This window comes from Thermobia domestica, chromosome 5 (assembly GCF_964235325.1).
Source record: "Thermobia domestica chromosome 5, izTheDome1.hap1.1, whole genome shotgun sequence".
In the NCBI taxonomy this organism is placed as follows: domain Eukaryota; kingdom Metazoa; phylum Arthropoda; class Insecta; order Zygentoma; family Lepismatidae; genus Thermobia; species Thermobia domestica.
The window spans coordinates 119,903,295-119,928,079 of NC_137458.1; the positions used below are offsets into that span (position 1 = coordinate 119,903,295).

The 24,785-nt window shown below is 35.4% G+C and overlaps 1 protein-coding gene across 1 annotated transcript in view; it reads right to left on the reverse strand.

Moving 5' to 3' along the window:
- Positions 1-3,828: 3,828 nt before the first annotated feature.
- The window catches only part of LOC145686080 (constitutive coactivator of peroxisome proliferator-activated receptor gamma-like), a 180,699-nt gene continuing 159,742 nt past the window's right edge, over positions 3,829-24,785 (reverse strand). The window contains exons 3-6 of the mRNA XM_081759003.1: positions 17,465-17,634; positions 11,445-11,657; positions 8,139-8,234; positions 3,829-5,554 (exon numbers count right to left, since the gene is read on the reverse strand). Coding sequence (XP_081615129.1) covers positions 5,504-5,554; positions 8,139-8,234; positions 11,445-11,657; positions 17,465-17,634 — 530 coding nt within the window. The 3' untranslated portion in view covers positions 3,829-5,503. The remainder of the gene's footprint in view (positions 5,555-8,138; positions 8,235-11,444; positions 11,658-17,464; positions 17,635-24,785) is intronic.

Genomic DNA, 24,785 nt, shown 5'->3' on the forward strand with positions numbered 1-24,785 from the left:
TCAGTCGGTACTGTGAGATTTGATAAAAGTTGATCTTCCCGATTTTATGAAGAAGAAGGAAAAATCTGTAAAGAAGTTACCAAAACAAAAGCAGGGAAAATTCCGAGTAGCTACACAGAATCATACATCAGCTATTTAATGAATGGACAAACGATTTGTAAATGTACTTACTACAGAGCACGACGCCAAAAACGTGATTATTGCTCGGAGAAAACTGAATAATGGGAGGAGAGTTAATGTTTTCTGTCCAGCAGCTATTAGAAATTATACTGAGTTCATGAAAGCTGTAGATCGCTTTGATCAAATTTTAAATTGTTATTCGACATACCAGCGAGCTAAGAAGTAATGGCACAGAATATTTTTCCATCTACTGAATACGAGCTTGACAAATGCATATATTATCCACATATTATTCTTCAGACAACTGATGGACCATGTATCCTTTCTCTTGTCAGTTGCACGGAGATTACAAAACAACTATAGTAGCAGAAAAAGAATGCGTCACACCCCGTATCGATTTCAGAAGTGTTTCCAAACATCAATGTCTTATGGAGTTCCTGACAATGTACGACTGGAAAACGTCGGAGTTCATTTGCCAAACAAAACAATTTCTTACCGGCGCTTTCGATTATGCTTCACAAAGGCTCACGAAAAACAAGATGTAAGGTCCCACTCTGTGCTGCGCCATGTTTCATTTTGTTCTACAGAAAATAAAGATGAAAATTCAAAACATTAAATATTTAAATTACATTCAGTGGCGTATTAAGTGGGTGAGCTCACCCGACTCGACCCCCTTCCTTCTGCATTGAGTGCAAAGTTTTTTCTTTAGTGTACTTGCAGCGATAAGAGAAAAACACAAAATTGTCACCTAACGTCTCTTGTTGAAATGCAGAACAAAAGGCAGCATATCTGCAACAGAATGATCCATCCCTCTTCATCTCCACCCTTCCATCACCATCACAGACATACACACACCAATAAACACTTTTAACAAGCGAATATGTTATTGCAGCGGAACGCTTTAAAGCCTCACTCCAATTCGGCTTTCTCTATTCTTGGCACTTTTCTCCTGCGACAAACTGAGCCAGCCCGCAAGTAGAGCTCACATCAACTTTTCACAATGAGGTGACGGTCGACTTTATCAAAGGCATTGTAGAATAATGATAGCATTGATTAGTTTTTCTTTTATTATTATTATTATTATTATTATTATTATTATTATTATTATTATTATTATTATTTTCATCTCTGGCGTGAAGGTGTTTGCTGGGTTAGTGCTCATTGCTGGTCGATGATTCATTGCCTGCGATTGCTAGGATAAAACAGCTGGTTGGTTTTTGTGATTCGCTGTTCTTCGTGCATTTATCTGTGTTACACTGCGTCGATTGCGACGACATGTTTGTCACCGTGGATAACTTTCTCTCAGTATTTGTGAACGACATGAGTAAACAATTAAAACTTTCGCCTTTCTTTTGTAAGAAATGTAAGAAGAAGAACATGCAGCAGTGGAGACTGGCGTTGAAGCAGTCGTAGAATCCGCGAGTAATGCAAACGATCAGAGAAACCGAACTGTGCAAGATAGTGGGATCATGAAGACTTCCGCAGCTCATTTTAAGTTCGATGTTGATCATTACGTCAACAGGGTAAATCAAGAAATTCCTAGATATATAGCTCACAAGTTGCTAACGAAACCATGGACGCCTAATGCACAGTATGAGTTTCTTGTAAAAGGAAGGAGTTTCCAGCGCTACTGGTTCGAAAGATTCCAGTGGCTTGTGTATCCGAGGTACACTTTGCGTGTATGTGTTATATTTGCTGGTGTGGAGGGCAGTCGTGGACATTAGAGGTTAGGTCGTAACAAAGAGTTTCTAAAATTGGAAAAATGCCATAGAATGCTTTCAGTCTCAGGAGAGTACTCAATATCACCAGCATTGCATTGTGCTGGCACAGAACTTCTTATCTGTCTTCACACATCGAACACCGAGTGTGCTGGAACTTGCCGATTAAGTAAAAAAAACGTCAAGTGATCGAAAACCGTGAAAAACTCATTCCGTTGTAGAGACAATTATTTTGTATGGTTGACAAAATCTTGCGCTCAGAGGTCATAGAAACACAGGACCTTTGGAACTGGAAGAACCTGACTACAATGATGGAACTTTCGTGCACTACTCAGGTTTCGGGTATTCAGTGGCGACAAGGTTCTCGGTGAACATTTGAAGTTGGGCTCATTGAATGCACACTACATAAGCCCAAACATACACAATGAAATAACTGAGGTGTGTTGGGACATGACCTTAGAAGATTTAGTTAAACGAGTGAACGATGCTAGTTTCTTTTCTGTTCTGGCGGACGAGACCACCGATGTGTCTAGCATTGAACAGTTTGTGTTGTGTGTGAGAAACAAAAAATAACTTCACATTACATGAAGACTTTTTGAAGTTTGTTCCCGTTACAAATACAACTGGGGCAGAGTTAGCCCTGACAATTCTAAGTACCTTGTCAGATTTAAATATAGACACCATCCGATTGCGTGAACAAGGGTAGGATGGAGCCAGTTCCATGAGTGGTTGCTTCAAAGGCGTCCAAGCAGAGATAAAGAAAATATGTCCCACTGCAGCTTACGTGCATTGTGCAAGTCATGTTTTGAATCTGGTGCTTTTAACTGCCTGCACAGCAACACCCGTTCGAAACTGTCTTGGAGTTGTAGGAGAGTCAATAAATTTTTTTTCGCACCTCGTCCAAGAGACAAGAGCTCTTAAAAGAAGTAATCAGAAACAGTGGTAACAAGGGAACGGGAATATTGCGTGGTTTGTGCGAGACAAGGTGGGTGGAGAAGCATGAGGCTTTATCAACATTTGTCCGATTGTTTTGTGCAATAGCGCAATAGCTGGGGAAAATAAGTGAAACTTTTGGCCCGGCTGAATCAAGTAAAGCACATCAAGTTGCTGTGCTCCCTTCAGCAAGCTGATTGTGTTTAGTCTTCCGGTATGTGAAAAACTGTTCACATTTTATTGAAACCATAATTTCTTATAACTAACAATGATTCACACCTTAAGCTATTCAAAATTATATTTATGATAAAGCTGGAAGATTCCGGAGGTTTGGTGGGGGAGGTCTACAATTCATATAAAGTGCAAAATGTATATAGAAATTTGAAACTAGTGGCTAACGTTATTCTAGGCCCACTTGCGTTTCAATCAAAGTTGTTATGGTAATCTGGTCCTCACTTAGGTATCCTTATGCAAAATACTTCTTTGGTGACAACAAAAACAAAATGTGATCAATGTTGAATGATAGTGCCTGATGAAATTATGGCAATAAATGTAGATGCTGGAATAGGCCTATTACGCAAGTATAGTTGTAATCTTCTTAACGCATGAGTTGGCAACATTACTTTCACTCGAGCAGGGAGGGAAAGCTGTCTACTGAGGAGTTTCTTAAGAACTCTTCTCACCAATATATATATATATATATATATAAACACAGTCTCTCTGCACTTGATTAGGTACTTGTTATTGTGAGAAAAATTTCGAAATATACAATTTTGCCTGTTATGTCATGCAAATGTCCGATACAAACATGAACGAGGCTAGACTTTAAGCCCAACTCAACAGAAATGTATACTGAACAACAAAGGCGGTAGTGGGATTATTACATGTATTTTTTGCCATAATCCACTGCACAGAGATTTCTTGAACACATTTATATATTGATTGTTGTTGGGATATCGTTTTTCCCAAAAGCTTTCAATATCCTGCACGGTTTAACACAAATATAATTTGAAGATAAGATAAGAGGTTGTAACAAGAAGTGGAAATCACTATTGGATAATATTAAACATTTTCTTATTTACAAAGAATTCAGATACAGACAAAAACAGAAGTAACAGCTTACAGAATATATATTAAAGCGAAAGAAGAAAATATGTGTGCAAATGCAAATACATGACAACCATTTAAAGAATAGAGTAGCAATTAATTAACTAAACAATAGTTAATTAATTTGCTAATTAACTCCACTTGATACATAAGGCCAATAATTCGACACGACTAGACATATCGATATTAACCTTTAGGAATATCAGTAATCTTGAACTGTCCCTCCTAAGCTAAAATTCTGACGACGCCACTGGTGCTAGTATTAGTTAATAATAAAATAAATACAAAAGATACAGCATCTATGTTCGTCTCATAACTCCTTTCTCTTATGGGAGTTTGATATAAGTATAAACTAATACAGTACATATATACGAATCCTTGCCAATGTCTGTCAATTCATTGACCTGCATGTGAATACTTGAATTTTCATTACGTAATATAAATAAGAAGCTCATGGCAATAAACATTCCTACATTTACCAAAATAAGCCTCTCTATTGACTTAACATATATTACAAACTATTAATATAGTACGTATAACAGTTAAGTGACTACATGTACTTTTTTTCATTATTAGCTTCAATATTTTCCTTATTATTACGCAGAAGTATTAAAATTCAAGAAAAAAATTCATTATTGACATTGGAGAAAGAAAGAAAAAAAATGGTTTGCAAAGTAATACTCTTAAGACAAATAAAACCACACTAAAAATTTAATTCGTCCCGTCAGACGATGTCAAAATATTATAAAATTTGTTAGTTGCTACAACTTCCAACAGAGCTTTCTAGTACTTACAAAATCATATAAAATCAGTGCTTTTTGAGATGTGGCTCGTAACTGAGAAACATATCTGGTGATTATTATGACATATTTTGTAATGATGCGATGAACTAAATAATATGAGGGAATACTTTAATATTCAGCATTGGTGCCCTAGGCTAAAATGGGCAATGGTAAATGCCGGTGAATAACGATAAATTAATTGGTGGAATGGTAACGGTGGAAGTAGACGGAAAAAATCACAAGAACATGGCGCTGTCCATTGTAACTCCCACATGATTTGGGATTACGTTCAATCGTGACGGAGACAATCAATCTTGCTGCTGACGTTCTAACTACGCCATAATCATTCATTCATTCATTCATTGGGATCACGTTAAGGTGTTGGTCTACGTCTCATATAGCTTCGGTGCTGAATGGGACGTTAAACTCCAAATCAATCAAGCATCGCGACTCTGCACACCGGACGATCACTTAGCACTGATACACCGTATTTAAAACACCTACTATACTGTAAGTGATTCATAAAATTTTCTAAGCTCTAATTCAAACAATGACTCATAAAATTTTGTAAGTTCTAATTCAAACAACGACTCATAAAATTTTCTAAGTTCTAATTCAAACAATGATTCATAAAATTTTGTAAGTTCTAAAAATCTTACAATCCAAAATCGTAATCCTTTAATCGTTTGGAACATTTTTCAAATGATATAATAACATTTTCGAACTTCAATAGTTGTCTCTGAGGAAGCAGGAGGGAAAAAAAAAAAAAAATAAATAAAATATATGCGCACAACGTATTAATTACCGTATATCAATACTTAACCCGTTACCGCTGCAATGGTTTTACTCCATAATGATGCTTTTTAACATATTAAATTGTTCGATGAGAGCGACCTGAAAGAAAAATATAAATATATATATAATTATTTTACTAAATAGATTATTGCTGAGAAGCTATTATATATATATATATATATATATATATATATATATATATATATATATATATATATATATATATATATATTACAATTACTTACATTCCAAGAGGAAAAATCAATTTACTGCACACGATATCTAAATGACTAAACTTGGGGTTTGGAGGAAAATTAATGTATCAAAAGCAAAATAGAAATAAACAGAATTGATTTTGAAGTCGTATGCAAAAACTGTGTCAAAGGACAGGAAATATCTTACTTACGCAACTTTACGTAAAGCATGGTAATAGAATCAGAGAACATCAATAACTAACTGGTCCATAAGAGCTTTGATACCTTAAATAACTTGAAAAAGAAAAACAAAGCAACGTTTATTTTTAAATAATAACTGTGTGACAGTTTCGCCAATTAACTAAACATACTGACTTCATCCGACACCGTCTCGCATCACGTGAGAAGCATAAAGAGCATGCTTTAATATAAATCAAATTAGTATTACCTTATCACTAATTTATTGCAAATATTACATATACAATCAAACCTATATATAACGGACATCGACGGGACATGATTATTGTCCGCAAAAGTGAGGGATATGCTTTACAGAAAGGTTACACAAATTCAGAATACCAACAACCTATGCGGTGATTGTATCTAGTATACAGTAAAGATATTAGTTAATAATGTAAATATAAACTAATATCGAATATGTACTGAGCATCCAAATTACTTGGGAGATGAAGATATCCTCTACTGGAAAGAAACAAACGTATATCTAGGGAATCTGTTTATATGAACATGTTCTACTAAATTTATTGCATGTATGGTGATTTTCTTCCTAGATACACGTCAACTCCCTGTAAAAATCTCTTTAATTCGCACAATGACTACTAAAATTAACAGAACTCATTGAACGTTTTCAAGGATTCCTACCAGAAAGCGATTTATTATGGACAGGGGAAAAAAATTCAAGTTCATCTTGCAAGTGTTGTGTGAGGTGATTCAACATATCATTGATTTATGACAAAGTCATAAGGATTTTTTGTCTAATGCACGGTGTCGCATATTTACTTTCAAATTGCAAATATTTTACTCTCTCATTTTTGAGTGATTTCAACCAGAAGTGGAAGGAATTACGAGAAAGCTTCATACAACATATTCTATCGAAATCGAATAAAGTTTACGAAAGCTCTTGTGAAACGTATTTCCTAATACGGAGGAAGGAGAGGGGAATAAATTAAATTAAGTCCCCTATTTTTTTCCCGACTCTAAACCCAAGCATAAGAAACATATACTCTATATTTCTTCAATTTTTTTTATTTAATCTTTTTGAGAGTTATCAGGGAACATATTTTTAATGGCAGAAGGGGGAAGTGCCGTGCCGTGAAAAACCAACGCCCGGGGCGAGAGTATACGACAGCGCCCCCGTACATTTGAGTGAGGTCGACAGACCAACCGCGAAGCGCCACCATGGTTGGCGCGAAGCATACTAAAATTTTCAAAAATAAATCCTGCTTTCCCTTGATTTTGGGGCGCTTTTAGCAAGTGTCTAGGGATGCAAAAAATATAAATCTGACCGTGGTCAAATTAAATATTACACTGAAAAACACTGCTGTTGATCTAAAATATTCCAACATAATTTTTCCTATTTTTTCTTCCCTTCTCTTCTTTTTTCCTCCTGAATTTTCTGCCCCCTACTTCGGCGCCCGGGGTACGGCACGGATCTGAACGGGGGTAAATCTACCCCTTCTGCTTCTGATTTTTAACTACATATGGTGGGGATCATTTCTATATTGCTAAAAACTGAAAATATTGTTACTTAAATTACTGTAAAACATATTTTGTAATGGAAAGGGGAAGGATAAAATTCACTCTTCCATTCTTGACAATTTAACTTTAAGAAGTGGAATGCTTGGGAAGCCTCATGATGCATCAAAATTCGATTTTAAATTTTGGTGAAAGTTATTGGAGTAATTATTTTATCATACTATTTAAATAAGGAAATCTTCATGTTTGGGAACTTATCCTTGATCAATTTCAACACTAACCAATGAGGATGATCAACATGTCATATACAAAATATACATTTTTTTCCCGTTATTCTTAATTGACTTAATCCCAAACAATATGATTATTTCGGGTGAAGCCACATCTAAGTTTCAATCAAGTTTACCAGAGTTATCGTGGAGCGGGACACACAAAGTCGGTCAGAAGCTCGCTTTAATTACAGCATAATACAACAATGTTAATACTTTTATTATTATTATTAACACATGCATGCTCGTAGAGTATATTGACGGAAAAATAAGTGAAAGGATGGGACGAAGAAGACCTTGAAAAGAGTGCCTACACAAATAGTAAAATAACAAATTGTAGTAATGGATGAAAAATTTACATCAAATAAATGAAAAATTTACCTAAAACAAGAAACAAAGTTTACGACAATTATGCTGCTCATCAACTAGGTACTTGTAAGTAGGTAAGTTTAACTTAGCTGACTAGATATGCAGAACTAATTACAGAAAAAGAAGGTACTTTACCTGTCGTTGGCAGAGTACTGAGTAAGGAACGCTAGATTTGGATTCCAAGTACAAATGATGGAATAATTTTCCATCGAAGTATTTCCACGGCAGACTCTGCAAAAAGATATATAATGTAGTAATTTGATCAATTGTGATTCGTGATTCCAACCACCGAACATTATTAATCGAGTATGAATCTGTAATTGTGAGTTTCGTTCTGAATCGAACACAATGTTTAATGAAATAATATTGATCTTCAAAACACTAAAACTAATGTTCCCTACACTTATTCATCGAAACAATTCACATCACTCTGAAACAAATTTTCACAAAATCACTTCCGTGAACTTAGGTGTATATACAGCTGTCAGCTTGTTTTAGTTTTTCATAGATTTTTTTTTAAATACTAGTAAATTCGCTAAATCGTAAATTTATTGCATTATCAGCAACAATTCTTCTATAACTACTTACTCTACTTCAAATGTATAACGTTCCACATATCGCTCCATCATACCTCGCACTGGTATTTTGTTATTTTTGCCTAATACGGATTATTCCATGCACCGTAATAATGCACACAAATTCTTGCTGATTACCGTATTTTTACATTATCATATATCATGAACTATGATACAACGGAAATTTACAGTGTAACTTAGAGCAGATTATAGCAAATATGTGACATAGAACTCACAATCTAACTTTCGATAAAGAACACAGTAGTGCCGAAATATAATAAGCCAAAGCAAGTGATATCAAAATAATATTGCTTAGAAGAATAAAATGCTAACGAATATATCCAATACTAATGATCGAAGCTCCTATTCTAAAAATAAGTATATTGGTATGACAAAGAAAAGGTGTTGTTAGATGGTATGCAAAAAAGGTAAAATCAAGGTTTGTAACTAAAAATTTGTTTTTACAAATGATTTAACAATTAATCTGTCTGACTGATATTATCAATAAATATTAATAAATTCAAAAGGTATTCAACTTAGCTTGTCTAAATGATTATTACGTGTTTTAAAAACTCATATTAAACGTCAAATTTTCGCTGATAACTGTCCGTATGGTTAAGACTTATGTATGTCAGCAAAGTGAGTACGTTCAGTTGAATTGAAGTTCAGTCGTCTGTGTAAATGTAATTTGACTGAATAGCCTGTTAATCAAGTGCGACGAATTACTTTCAATTGAATTCAAGAAATTTTATTTTCTGATGTTTTTTCAATCTCCAGTTCAGTTAGCCAGTTTTCCTTGTGGAAACACAGGTCACCAGAGAATCTCGACAGGAGACAGTAAAGTAGAGCGCGAGTTGCAATCACAAGTATTTTAGAAGTAATGGCCAGTTTTGGAAATTACCTACTTCTAGAATTGTATAAGAAAAGTGAGTGTGTGTGGAATACAAAGAATACTTTTTACTGAAAGATTGCGGCTACAGACCTCGCATACGCTCGATCATGGATGAAAGAAGTAAGAAGCACTAAGCGCTGTAAGTTGCTACGTTTGCATCTAGCATGCTAGTGATATCTAGTGAGGATTAAGTTGTTTATCTATCAGTAGATGGTAGCTCAGCAGTCATGTATCATCCCAGAATCACAATTGATTTTCACAAAAGGTGGGGAGGAATGCACTTTACACGGAAAACAAATAACTGGCCCCTGCGAAGTATAACATTAAGATATAATTTTTCGTCTGCACAGCGGTAGAAATTTAAGCTTTAGGTTTGAGGGCTGCGTTTCATTTCTGAAATAACTGGCGGACTATTTACCTATCCATAGCACACTGAAGAAAATCATAAAACAATAACTGTGATCGATACAAACAATATGACTCAGACCATCGTGGACTACCTCTCACGATTTGCTGGTCGACGTGTTCATCACCCTTGATGTGGGGACATGAAATAATGAATGGTAATAATTGAGGGTATGGGTGTTTTATTTTGCCTAACAATCTATTTTTTCATCTTCTGTAGTTAACCAAATTATGAAGTATGAACTAAGATTTTATTAATTTTAATGGACATTACCACTTACTTATTAAAGGTTAAAGTCACGGCATAATTCGGATTTTAGTAGTTCAAAAATAGAGTCTCGTGTCAAAGAGATGAAAAACCCTGCCATCAACATAACGCACTCACTTCACAAGTGGTTCACAACGTACTAACATTGGTATTTTAAACTTGAAGCAACGAACACGTGGACAGATTTAAGTGGCTCAAGAGAAGAACTAGCACTGACATCTGTTGATAAAAAAGACAAGAGGTGCCTCTTTGCTTCAGGAGGATCTCCATTACATGACAGTACAACGATATTTATATCTATTTTGTAATTTCTTCTATTTTTATATCTTGATTTTTGGCAACGGTGCATAAAAGTACACAATCTGTCGTGTAGAAGAAGAAGAAAAAAATAATATATATGTTGTTGATTCTAAATAGAAATAAATAAGATTTAATCTCAATAGTAAAATATATGTTGGTTTTATAGGTGTAATCTGCATTTATAGTTATAATAACAGTAGATAGTAACTTGTTTTAAAACGTGCTATGACAACCGAAAAAGAAAAGTGTACTTAATGAAGTTTTGGAGTATAAAGGTAATCGTGATATAATTTGTCGTGCCTGATTTAATGTGATTGGATCATTTTGACATTTTTTAAAACTTACACGGATTGTGGGCTGGAATGTAACGTAAAATATATGAATAATATAAATTAATCATTACATTTTAAACGGTGGTTCCCAATATATGTTACATTTATAGATCGTGTAGAAGAAGAAGAAAAAAGAATATATATGTTGTTGATTCTAAATAGAAAGAAATAGCAAAATAAATATACAATATCGTTGTAACAGCACAGGTGACTCCATGATGTTACCCCCTCAAGTTACAGAGTTGAAAATGTTAACCTAAATCTAATTTCCCCCTTCCTCATAAAAGAGATAAAGCAAATTAACTTTAAAATGAATCCTGCCGAACTATATACTAAAATAATATATATCAGGACAATATCATGAGCATTATATTGCTGCAACATTCTTTTTTTGGACATTTCTGAAACTGATGGTCTGCATTTGTATTAAATAGATATATCTGACGTGTTTTGAAGTGACCAATGCAAGAAAATGGTTATTTTTCTCAGGGAGTTTCACTCTAGTTTTGATCAATATCAATCATGTTAATGTACTTACATTACACTTGGGGAAAACTTCGTGAAAGCCCAGAATATTTATGATGTAACTGTTAAGCATTGTGAAGAATTTAATGAAAAGAAATGTTTTACATTGTAAACAACGACCAGAAAAGAAAACAATATATTTACCTCTTGAAGAGGAATAGGGTAGCCACATGTCCCAAGGAGAAAGATCATTGTAGTAACTCCTCTCATAAAAATAGTAGCCAATTGTACAGCCCGAACGTCTGGCACTTTCACATCCACTCTACTCAGACGACCTGTTTCATATTTGCATAGTAGTACAGCCTGAGCAATAAATGCATCTACTTCCCACTCTTGTAACAATGGATTCGGTAATTCCTGAAAAGAAAGAGACTTTAAAATCATAAAAGGAGTGCTACACAAGGGACATCATCTATACGTTATTCAGCCGGCACCTTTTCAATTTTAATCCATAATTAAGAGTACTCGTTTTCAATTCTTAAAAGTGAAAACACCTTGGGTCAGAATTGAATTAATATAAACTTCAAGTATCTTTCTTGATAATACAGTGAATAAGCACGTGTTCTATGAAATGTTAAATTAGTGCGCAGGTTATTCAACAATAATCTCTACAATGATTAAATCACCACATTGATGAACGGTATCTCACCCAAAGTCAGGAATAATTTTCTTTCAATTTCCATATCGACTAATACAAATGATTTTATAATTTCAAGTACAAAATGTGCATTAGAGGATGATTTTACCTAACTAAATAAAACTTTTGCCAATTCTCCAGTATCTACAATCGCAAGTTACTCCGCTTATGTCGGTAACTGAATGTGAAAAATAATATGTCTAAAATGCCTGCATTTTTTGTAAGTAAAATCAAACTGAACAAATAATTTTGAACTCTTAAGGATTAACAAGGTGTTATTATATGTTTGGTGCTGCAGTATTAAGTCAGTAGGTGGGGCTATCTTCACATGAATACAGCCTCACCCACTTTTGCTGATGTACTAATCTTGGGAAGTATACTGAAACTTAGTGCTGACGATACCGCATAGAAATAAAATTACTGCTCTTAGCAGAAAGTCTAAAGATGTACGAAAACTCTAATGATGGGATGATTAAAAAAAACAAACAAACAAAAAAAAAAAAAAAAAAAAACCTTCACTTTCATGATGAAATGATGCAGGAATTTTTCTTTAAAATAGACCGAAATTCTTTAAAATAAATGAGAACGAAAATGGTTTCTGATTACATGCTGTATGTTCCGTTTGTGGACCCGTGTGATACGACATTCTTTCATGACTTTATATCAGTGAGCTATCATCAGTCATGTTTTAAAATATCTTACTTGAAGACTAATTTTTGACGTGGTTTTTATTCTGATTTCTGTTTTCATTCCGATCCCTCCGAAAGATCTATTATAGCTGTGTGGATAGCATGTATGTATACGAGCAAAAGGTGTAGAAGAGCATGTTCGATTCCCGACGTGAGTTCACGTCGTTGAGATCCCACGTTAAGTTGTATGTCCATCTCTCATATAACCTCATTGCTGAAAAGGACGCTAAACTCAAAATCAAACCAAATCTATTCTAATCGGTTAACTGAATGAGGTCAGGTTCACGCTCCCCCTCCGTCCTTCCAAATTTTGGCGCCAATTTCTCCGTTATAATATGAGTACAAATTTTCTTTTTACGTTTACTGACTAGCACTAATTTTTGACATGGTCTCCATTTTAATCAAATAAATCATTGAACTGGGAAGGTCTTAGTTCAGTTCTCCACCTCTCTTTTTAAATTTTTGTGCCTACTTTCCGTGGTAATAACAGTATAACTTTTCTTTTCATGCTCATTTATCAGCACAAATTCAGCGTTAAGTTTTGTCCTTCTTTCCATTCTGATCGGTTAACAAGTGGGGCTAGGATCATGCTTCGCTCTCTCCTTCTTCCAAATTTAGGTCCAATTTTATCCGTTGTAACAACGGCACAGATTTTCCTTCTATCCTTACTAATCAGCACAATTTCACCACTAATTTTCTTTTTAACATTCTTTCCATTCTGATCAGTTAAAGGGGCAGGCAGATTGACACTCACTCTTTGCTCCTTTTAAATTTTGGAATTCAATTTCTCCGTTTTAAGTATGGCACAAATTTTATTTTTTATTCCTTGATTAGAACAATTGCAGCACTAATGTTTAACATGATTTGCATTCTAACTAAGAGCGCTAGGTTGACTGTTTCCCTCCCCTCCTACCAAATTTTGCTCGAATTTCTCCGCTGTGAGAACTGCACAAATTGTACATTTATGCTTACTAATCAGTAGTACTTTAACACTAATTTTTTATATATGTTTTAAAACTAGCACCAGTCTGGGTAGGACTAGGTTCCCGCTCCTTCTTCCCTTCTTTTAATTTTTTGGTGTCAATTTCTCCGTTGTACGAACGATACAAATTTTATTTTTCTATTCGTTAATTCGCCCATTCTAACTAGGTATGGCTTGGTTCATGTTCTTCCTCCCCCTCCTTCCAAACTCTAGACGAATTCCTCCGTTGTGAGAACTGCACAAATTTTACTTTTATGTTAATTGCTCAGCGCAATATCAGCACTAATTTTTGACATATGTTTTTAAAATATTGCGGTGTCGGTAGGGTAAGATTCACACTCCCCTCCTTACACATTTAGACCAATTTTTTAGTTTTAAAAAGACACAATTTTTCTTTTCTATATACACTGATCAACACAATTTCAGCACTTTTTTTTTTAATAGTATTTTAATAAATGGAGGAAACAACCGATTTTTAACAGACCAGCATCGCAATAGGTGTGAATTCAATGTTACATAAAGAGTGGAAAAGTGCATGACTGGACCGGCAAACCATGCCGATGAGTTAAACACTATGCTACCCAGTCTGCTCCCAGAACAGCCATATACTCTCTCATTCTTGAAGTTAGCATTTTTTTTCACTCAGATCACATGGCTTTTACCACAACTACGTGTTGTGGTGGACAATCCAGTCTCAAAAATTCAGAACATTAGAGAGCTCCGTCAGAGGTGTTCTGAATGTTGAGACTGGACTGTCCAAGTACAACATGTAGTAATACAAGCCAACAACATGTGGACCAAGTACAACATATGGTCTGAGTGTAAAAACGCCGACTTCTAAGACTGAGAGACACACTGTCTGGGAGAGGACTGGGTAGTGAAATGCTTACTGAATCGGCACAATCTGCCGAAGATCCCGGATTCTAGTCCCGGTCCAGTCATGTACACTCATGTCCAAAATTATTGTCGCATGTCTCTAAATGTGTTGTTGTAGGAATATAATTTGATAACGAATTCGCCCGATATTTCTTATAATGTTACTATGTGTATATTCGGCAAAGACATGTATGTGACTAATTTCATGTCAAAAGAGGAGTAAATAAGAACAATAAAACGAAAATAAAACTTTCTTGTCCATTTAGCATCATTTCTCTTTACTCATTCTATTTTTCGTATTTATAATTCTTTTCCTATGAAATTTACCATAAATATACATTTCCCGATTATACACATAGTATCAGTATTAAAAGTACCCTGCAAAATCATTATCAAACTATATTCTTACAAGAAGACAGTTATACATATGCGACAATCATTTTGGACATGAGTGTACCTTTTCACTCTTTGTATAACATGATCTGCTTTGTAATCACTTAACTGGGCTAGGTTCACGCTTTCCACTCCTTCGGATCAATTTTTCTGTTAATTAAAGCATAAATTTTCTTTTTATGCTTATCAGTAAGGACAAAATTTTTGAATGTTTCATCTCAGTCGCTTAAGGTACTCAGATTAGCATACATTTTAAAATATATTCAAAACTTAATACCTTATAGTGCTGAATACCTACAAGTTAAAAAGAAAAATGTGCTGTTATACAAACATCAAAAAATCACCTGAGGATAGCCCCACCTTTAATAATGCAGCACTAATTTTGCAACCTATTTCAAATATTACTGCTAAATTAGTGCTGAGGATACTGCATAGAAAGAAAATTAGTGCTGTTTATAAAACTAACTAACTCTATGGCCTATGGAACCCGGAGGTTCAATGCCGCATTCACAAAAGCTCTGCATCGACCTCTATCCCTAGCCAACTAGATCGAGTTTCTACTTTGTATTCTTATCTCTGCGAGATCCATCTTAATATTGTCCTCCCATCTGCGCCTAGGTCTTCCTAATGGTCGTTTCCGATTGGTTTTCCAGTCAAGACTTTGAAAGCGTCTCTACTTTCTTCCATCCTAGCTACAGGACCTGCCCACCTAAGCCTCCTAGACTTGATTACCCTAACAATGTTTGGTAAACCGTATAAATTATGTAGCTTCTCGTTATAAAGTTTCTGCCATTCCCCATTCCCGTTTCTCTTGGTCCGAATATTCGTCTCAGGATCTTGTTCTCAAATACTTTCAGTCTATGTTCTTCCCTCAGAGTAAGCGACCATGTTTCGCAACCATACAGAACAACAGGCATGATTATCGTTTTATATATTTTAAGCTTCAATTTCCTCGACAGAATTCGCGACGACAAGAGATTTTGAACTGAATAATAACACGAATTCCCTGCTTTTAGTCGACATTTAATTTCTTCGTGAATATGATTTTCGTCTGTTAATATTGATCCTAAATATTTGAAAGTATTCACTTTATCGAAAGTATTATTTAATATTTTAACGCATCCATAATTTGCCGTATTACGGTTTTGAAGCACTTTCATGTATTTAGTTTTCCCTGCATTTCCTTCTAAACCCATCTCCCTGCAAGCGTTTAATAAGATCTCTGCATTTCTTTCTATTGTTCTCCTATCATCCCCTATTAAATTTACATCATCAGCATATGTCATAACCTGGTGAATACCGTTCAACTCTAGACCCTGGTTGCTATCTTTGATTTTCTTTATAGCGTATTCCAGAACAAAGCTGAATATTAATGGCGACAATGCATCTCCTTGTTTCCGGCCATTTTCGACGTGAAAGCTCGTGGACAAAAATTTTCCTACATGGACTTCACTTTGGGAAGTGCCAAAGGAACAAAGTCAATTGTTGATAGCCAATTGTTGACAGTGCTGTTTATATCATCAGAAAATGAGATATCCATTTTCTTTGATGATGCCGCCGTTAAAGATTTTCATTTTTTCTTTTTCTTTTGGTTTTCTGATAAAAGCACTAATTTTCTTTCTATGTGGTATTGTCAGCAAAAATTTAACACTAACTTCGTGTATAGCTTTCATCAGCGGCACACTCACGTTGGGGATCCCTCAAAAAACTTGGTAACTCGACATATATTTGTGCACTTTCTTAATAAAACTATACTGAGCAGAGAAATGATTGAGGTAGCCTAAAAATTTTGATCTTACATTTCGTTCGTACTTTTCTTTTTATTGTTATTATTTTTTGATGTTTGTGTAACAGCGCAAATTTTTAACATTATCGCGTTAACAGGTCGTGAACACTAATTGAGCACCAATTTTTGGCATATGATCTAAAATTAGTGCTAATGTGAGGGGCTAGGTTCACATAAAGATAGCCCCACCCACTTTAAATAGTGCAACACTAATTTTGTAAACTGTGCCAACAATTAGTACTGAAAATACCACATAGAAAGAAAATTACTGCTATTTACCTCATTATAAAAATGAGAGATTGTTTTCTTCGATGATGCTGACATTAAAGATTTTCGTATATTCTTTGGCTTTCTGATGAGAATACAAATATTCTTTCTATGCGGCATCATCAGCACTAATTTAGCACTAACTTTGTGAATGAGTTTTGTCTCAATCGCCTAAGTGAGTGCGGCTAGCGTGAACCTAGCTCCACTAAAAATATTTTTGTTTTTAACGTTTATGTATAGCACATTTTTTTTTTTTTTTTTTTAACATTATAGGTTGTCAGTACTAATTGGGTACTCATTTTTGGCATGTATTTTAAAATTAGTGCAGGTGTAGGTGGGTTCAGATTCACGGATAATTTTCTACGCACCTGATTCGAGTACTTGTTATCTTCGAATCTATTAACAATTCAACACAACATTTATTTCCTTTTACTCACAGAATAATTGATACTCCACGTGCAACAATGATTACTATTTCTCCTGCAAACACCCTCTATATAATATACTACAAGTGAACAGATACAAGTAACTCACATTTTGTAGGAAAAAGAGAACTGAAGTCGGGACTACTAAATACTCTGGTAATTTTCTTAGCTTCACTTCGTTTAACTTGGATGAAATGGAACTTGCAAATGTGTGCCACCTTGCGTTCACAGTTGTCTCAGTTGATTCTCCCCATAGAGTGAGTAGCCCTGGACGAGGACCTGAAACAAACAACAGAAACTTAGTTTATTTCTTACAATACAGTGCATGAGATACTGCTTATGCATTTCTTTCTATTAAAAACCGCCTAAAGGTATCCCTATGTTGGATGCAATTCTACAGGCAGTTTATCTAAGAAAGAAGTGTTGGAAAAATGTAGTTTCGACAGCTTATAGACAAAGGTACTTATATGTTTAAGAATTCCTTACACCTACTTAATATATAAATATTAAAATCTTTTGCACATTGTTATTATAAAGCCAGGTATAACTTTGTGCAAAACCACACGAACATCCGAGTTAGCCCAAAGGCAAGGATATAGCTGATCAGGCCCGAAACCAGCCACAGAGGTTGGGGGGCATGAAAATGTTAGGGGGGGCAAGTCATTAAAAATTCTGTTACAAATATCTCAATTATGATTTTTGCATTAATAATAGCATTTTGTATTGAGGTCTGGAGGGGCCACGGAAAGTTTAGGGGGTGGCTAGGCCCCCTCTAACCCTTCTCTGGTTGCGGGCCTATTGTAGATTGGTTCTTCATTAATGAATGAAATGATGTTTGCGACATTTTGCCTCTACGTAACAAGCAATATAGTATCAAAAAGCTGATTGACACATACGGTGACATGCCGTGCCGTGACTATTCACATGTACCATACAGTGCCGTGCCGTGCCGCTGCTGCTTTCTACACTATTTTCCAAGATGGATTGCAAGAAAAGTGAACTTCGTGCCGCTTCGAGCACTCCGAGGAAAGCCGAAGCACTGGGCAGTCGAGTCGCGAGCGGGGTGGTTTCTCTTTAAGGGGGCAGACTACTAAATATTTTTCAGAAGTCCAGATTTTCATAAACAAAAAGATAATGGAACGTAATTTACCTCAATAATAGATAATGTTATTCTACACTCGAAAATACAAATAGGAAGAAATTTCAGTGTTGCCATCCATAGAAATTACAATGTGACCAGAATTTGAATTACCCAAAAATTTAGGTTAAGGAAGAGACTAGAAAAATGAATTCACGATAACTGATGACTTATCATGTTATCTGTGTTCCTTGTTAACTACTTTTTAAATAATATTTGTATTTATTTTGTAATAATGTATATAATTTATTACAAAATAAATACTAATATTTTTAGAAAGTAGTTAACAAGGAACACATACAACATAATAAGTCATCAATTACCATTGAGTTCATTTCTCTAGTCGCTGCCTTAACCTAGATTTTTGGGTAATTCAAATTCTAGTCACACTGTAATTTCTATGGATGGCAACACTGAAAATTCTTTCGATTTGTATTTTCGAGTGTAGAATAACATTATCTGTTATTGAGGTAAGTTACATTTCATTTACAAAAAACTGGCAAAAGAAAAATTGTTAACTTTTGAAAAATATTTAGTAGTCTGTCCCCTTAAGTCGAACTGTCGGGGAACGGCAATAGGAACGGTACATCATCTGAATTACACAAGACAACCCAATGTATTTTTAATGTCACTCTGAAAAGAAACTTCGTGGACCACGACACGGCATGGCCGAGTCACCTATGTGTGACTTAACCTTAAAAAGTTGTAAAATGCACTGAACTTTGTTTTGTTTTAAAAACGAAACAAAATTTAAAAGTAATACTTTTCTGTATGTAGAAGAAGGAAACAAGTAATTTTCATTTCATATTTTGAAATTAGAAATAAAAGGTCTACAACTTCCGTTTGCAACAGAGGAATGTCACAGAGAATCTGTTCTTTGAACACCGAATCCATAGCAAAAAAAAAATTCTCGCTCTCTTTTTTAGCTTTACTGTAAATGAATTAATATTGAAACAGGAAGATGTACTACTACTTCCGGTTTGGATAGAGGAGAAATGTCAAAATGAAACTTATTTCTCGGACACTGAATCCATATCAAAACCTGTAGAAAGATGTACAGGAAGTTAAACGAGTTACGAAGGGAAACAGACAATGGAATTGTTTTACAAAAGAAAATGTGGGGTAAGAACAATTAGAAACAGTTGGAAACTATGAGGAAATGTACAAAAAGGTGAAGTTTATGGAACTTACGGAGCAGACAAGAGGCTATTACAATGGTAGTAGATAATAAGAGAGTGAAGGTAGTCGGCGAGAAGAGTGGAATTTTAAGATGGAAAGACTATGTTGAAGACTTGTATGAGAGTAGGAACAGACTGCGTGGCCTAGCTGTTGAAGTGGAAAATGAAGTAAGCAAGGATGATAAAAGGGCTTAATATTCTTCAGAATGAGTTTGACAAAACTATATCCGAGATTATGAATGGAAACGCAATCACGATAAATAATACACCTATCGAATTCGTTAAGAATATGGGAGACAAAGGACAAGAAAGAATTGTTCCGCCTCTGCAATGAAATATATGAAACAGGACTGAGGACCAGAAGATTTCCTGAAGATCATGATGCCGTTGACTAAGAAATCGAACCCCGTCTCGGTATCGAAATATTAGTCTTATATCGCATGCTGTAGAATTTATGCTTCGAATACTGAACAGAAGGTTGTATGAAGAAACAAATGAAAAAGGTGATAAGGAACAGTTCAGGTTTAGGTGAGGTAAGATCACAAGATACGCTATGGGTTTATTAAGAGTGATCGGTGAAAGATTTATAGAAAAGAGAAAGATGTGTGTGTTATATTTATTGCTCTAGAAAAGGCTTTTGCCCGATGGAAAGGTCTAACAAGGAACCCTAGGTATCTATCAGAGCCCGATTTTCATGAAACTCTGTACATAATTAGAGTACCTCGGGAAACACGCACAGCCAAAATTGTAGCTGCAGAGTCCAAGACGTTGGAACACTAGGGCTCGAGAAAGATCAAATGTGGAACGTCAGTACATTAAGGGCATGGTGAGAAAATCCAAGGTTTTCTTTAAAACTCGTCATTGTAACCACATGAAATGAACATACATGGATACGAGATGGTAGATATCATCTGTTAAAAATGATGAAAAGAATATCTGCCATCTTGAAAGAGGCTATGTTGAAACTGGTGCCATTGCTGTAAATGAGAAGAGGGTCATGCGATGCATCAATTTGAACGTAAATAGACGCAAAAACCCGTTGGTGAAGTCTGTTGTGGGATTACATTATTTCTGTGCTTCTGGTAGAGTGGTTTATGTACAAAATGAGCAAAGGTATCTCATGACACTCGAACAGATGGTGGGTATGGAGCGCTATGAGTGAACTGATAGGCGTTCTGATTTCTGTTCGAATTAATGGAAATATAATAAACAGTTACAAATTAATGCTAACCATGGCATTATTATGAAGAACCCGTTGTATCAGCACATCCACACCAATTATATGTTGACTCTGACACAAATCATGTACTGCTAAAATTATATTTCGCTCTGTTTTTCTAGTTGCACTGATCCCACTCATAGCGCACCATAACCTGCATCTGCTCGAGTGTCATGAGATACACTTTGCTCATCTTGTACCTAAACCACTCTGCCAGAAGCACAGAAATAACGTAATCCTACAACAAATTTCACCAACTGTTTTTTGTGTATATTTATGTTCAACTTGATGCATCGCATGACCCTCTTCTCATTTATACCAATCGCACCAGTTTCAACATGGTCTCTTTCAAGATGGCGGATATTTTTTTCATCACTTTTAACAGATCATATCTACCATCTCGTATCCATGTATGCTCATTTCGTGTGGTTACAATGACGAGTTTTAAAGAAAAACTTGCATTTTCTCACCATGTCCTTAATGTACTGATGTTCCACATTTGATCTTTCTCGAGCCCTAGTGTTCCAACGTCTTGGACTCTGCAGCTACAATTTTGGCTGTGTGTGTTTCCCGAGGTACTCTAATTATATACAAAGTTTCTTAAAAATCGGGCTCTGATAGATACCTAGGGTTCCTTGTAAGACTCATAAGAAACATATATGAAGCAACAAGTAGGTATTAGAAGAGAAGAAGAAATGACACAGAGGGGAGAGCAATTGGAAGGAGAGTTCCACAGGAATGGCTTTCCAACATTCTTTAATATACTAAATGAGATCCTCTAGAAGATACTAGGATATACTATCTTCTTCAAATAGAGAAAATAGTAAGAGAAAGCCTACATAATTAAGTCTGTATTTCAACAGGGTTACTCGGTGTAAACGGTTTGCAGATGACGTAACGTTTGATGCAGAATCTAAAAAGAAAATCAATAAGATGTTAGAAAATTTGAGGAAGGGCTGTAAGAATATGGGATGAAAAAATTGTTAGAAAGATGAAAACCATGGTGACTGCAACGAAGTGGTAACGTACGTGTTAAATATAAAGTAGGGGGCAGAAAATAGAACAGATAACTAGTTTTCGATACCTGGATAATATTATTACTCGTAGTGCTGACATGAAATAAAAGCAAGTATAGGAATGGTGAAGAGGCATTGAGGAGGGAAAAAAGATCATTTTGTGGGTCCTTGAATAAAGATTGAGAAAAAGACATAAAATACATCTTGGGAACATCGTACTATATGGGGTGGAAACATCGACATTAAGCAAAAGCAAAGAAAAACAACTAGAAACATGTATCCTTAGAAATATGTGTGCGGATAAGAATGGGGAGAATTAGCGGGTTGAATGGAAAACAAATGTGTTATAAACAGTGGAGGAGAAAAGGTCCAATTTTAGATGTAATTGAAAAGAAGAAGAGAAATTGATTGGAACATAGGCTGAGAAGGAACTGTATCATGAAGAACGTGCTAGAGAATATGGCAGCAGAAAAGTAGGGATGCGCACGAGACGATTTGTGGCTGTCGCGTCTCAAAAATATGCTGTAAAAATGATGTCTCGACTCGAAAAATGTATATTTCTCTATTGGAAGAGCCGTGTCTCGACTCAAATTTTGTCAGGAAAATCCTGTCTCGACTCGTCTCGTGCGCATCCCTGCAAAAAAGAAAAGAAGTGGGCGAAGGAACTACAATTAATGGACGATATCAAACCAGAAAAATTGTACGTGAAGACAAAAAGGTAGCTGAAGACCGTGGGGCATGGAAGCTTCTCACGGCCGTGTGCACCAACGAAGGTTAAACGAGCATTCAATCCATCTCGTTTAAGTAAACTTCGGTCAATTTGTAAAATCAGCTCTAATTGTTTATCGTCTTTTGTCTCTAATTTTCGTTTAACAAAGTAACAAATGAAGAAAGCATACCGCGTGCCGGTCGTTTCAACTTTTCGAGATTGTGCATAGAGTTGTGAGTAGTCTAATTTCAGTGATCGTAATTGTGAGGGGAAAAATAATGAAACCACGAGCAAAAAATGTTTCCGAACACGAGAAATGTATTGTAATTGCATTAGTGGAAAAATACAAAGACATCATTGAATGTAAACAGACTGACTTAGATCACCGAAGTTTAAACCCCCAAGTTCGGCCGTTCAAGTTAAAACCAAGTTTATCCACCATTTGACCGAAACTTAACCTTGAACGCTGTTGTTGCAACAAACATTTTCACCGAGCTTGGTTATGACCAGTGGCGGCGTACGCGCGGGGCGAGCGATGCCCCAGCCCCAGGCCCCACCTTGTGGGGGCCCCGACGGTAGGTAAAAAATAATTACTAAGGAACATTGTTAGCATGAGCCGTACAAGGGCCGTCAAGGTTTGTAATCCACACCTTCCCTAAAAGTAAACGCAATTAATTATCAATCAATATTATACCAAATAACGGATAAAACAATAAATATCTGTCTAATAAAACTAAAGAGTGCTGGATTTCCGTATAAACTAAACAAGCTATGAGCTTCGGGTCTCACTCTCTTGGGGACCCGAAAGAAATTTAAAGGAAAAAGCTTTGAATATAGGTGAAAAATAAAGTAAACGCTTCATACTCTTGGGGGCCTAAGGAAAAGGCTGAATGCAGGTAAAAAAAAAAAAAAAAAAAAATCACTTCTTGGGGCCCCCAAGAAAATTAAAGAAAAATTTGAATATGGGTGAAAAATAAATAAATTAAAAGTTTTACTCTCTTGGGGCTCCACAAAGAAATTTAAAGGAAAAATGTATGTGGATTAAAATATGAATAAAATAAAAGTTTCACTCTATTAAATAACCTCAGAGAAATTTAAAGGAAAAAGCTGAGTGTAGATTAAAATATATAAAAAAGTCAAAGTATATGGTGTTGTTTACACTCTACGGTCTTATGATGCAAGTAATGGGGACCCGTCTGCTAACCTGCTTCCTAAAATATCACTGTTTATTTATTTATTTATTTATTCATATATCAATTCAAGAGAAGGGTAGAAAGAAGGGATCAACGTACACTCATGTCCAAAATTATTGTCACATGTCTATAAATATGTTGTTGTAGGGATATAATTTGATAACGAATTCGCCCGGTATTTCTTAAAATGTTAGTACCTGTGTATAATCGGCAAAGACATGTCTGTGGCAAATTTCATGTCAAAAGAGCAGTAAATAAGAACAATACAACGAAAATAAAACTTTCTTGTCCATTTAGCAACATTTTGTTTTACTCATTCTAATTTTCGTATTTATACTTCTTTTCCTATGAAATTTACCACAAATATACATTTCCCGATTATACACATAGTATCAGTATTAAAAGTACCCTGCAAAATCATTATCAAGTTATATTCTTACAATAGGACAGTTGTAGATATGCGATAATCATTTTGGACATGAGTGTACATAATGCTTTATTAGGGCACTAGCATTCTGTTGCTAGCTAAAAGCTCTTTAGTGCAGACGCTATAGTCGCTGAGAGCTCCTCCGTGGCTAAGCAGTTAGCGTACGCGCCTTTGGCGTGGGAGACCTGGGTTCGATTCCCGGCGGGAGCTCATGTGGTTCGGATTCCACGTTAATCAGTAGGCCCACGTCTCATATAGCCTCGCTGCTGAACGGGACGTTAAACTCAAAATCAACTCAACTCAGCTATAGTCGCTGATTCACTTGTTTTCCTTCTGTCTTTTTTCTTTTGTCCTTTACAAGTCGAATTTTCAGCGAGCGAAACCCTTTTGCTTAGCTGGTTTCCCCATTTCTGTTCTTGTTTTTGGTGTATGAATTTACATTTCAGCCCACAAATTTAAAGTGAAGAAAATGTTCAATAAGAAAACAAATGTTCAAATATTCAAAATACTTCAGCATTATATTTAATTCAACTCCTGATTGTTCTCATGT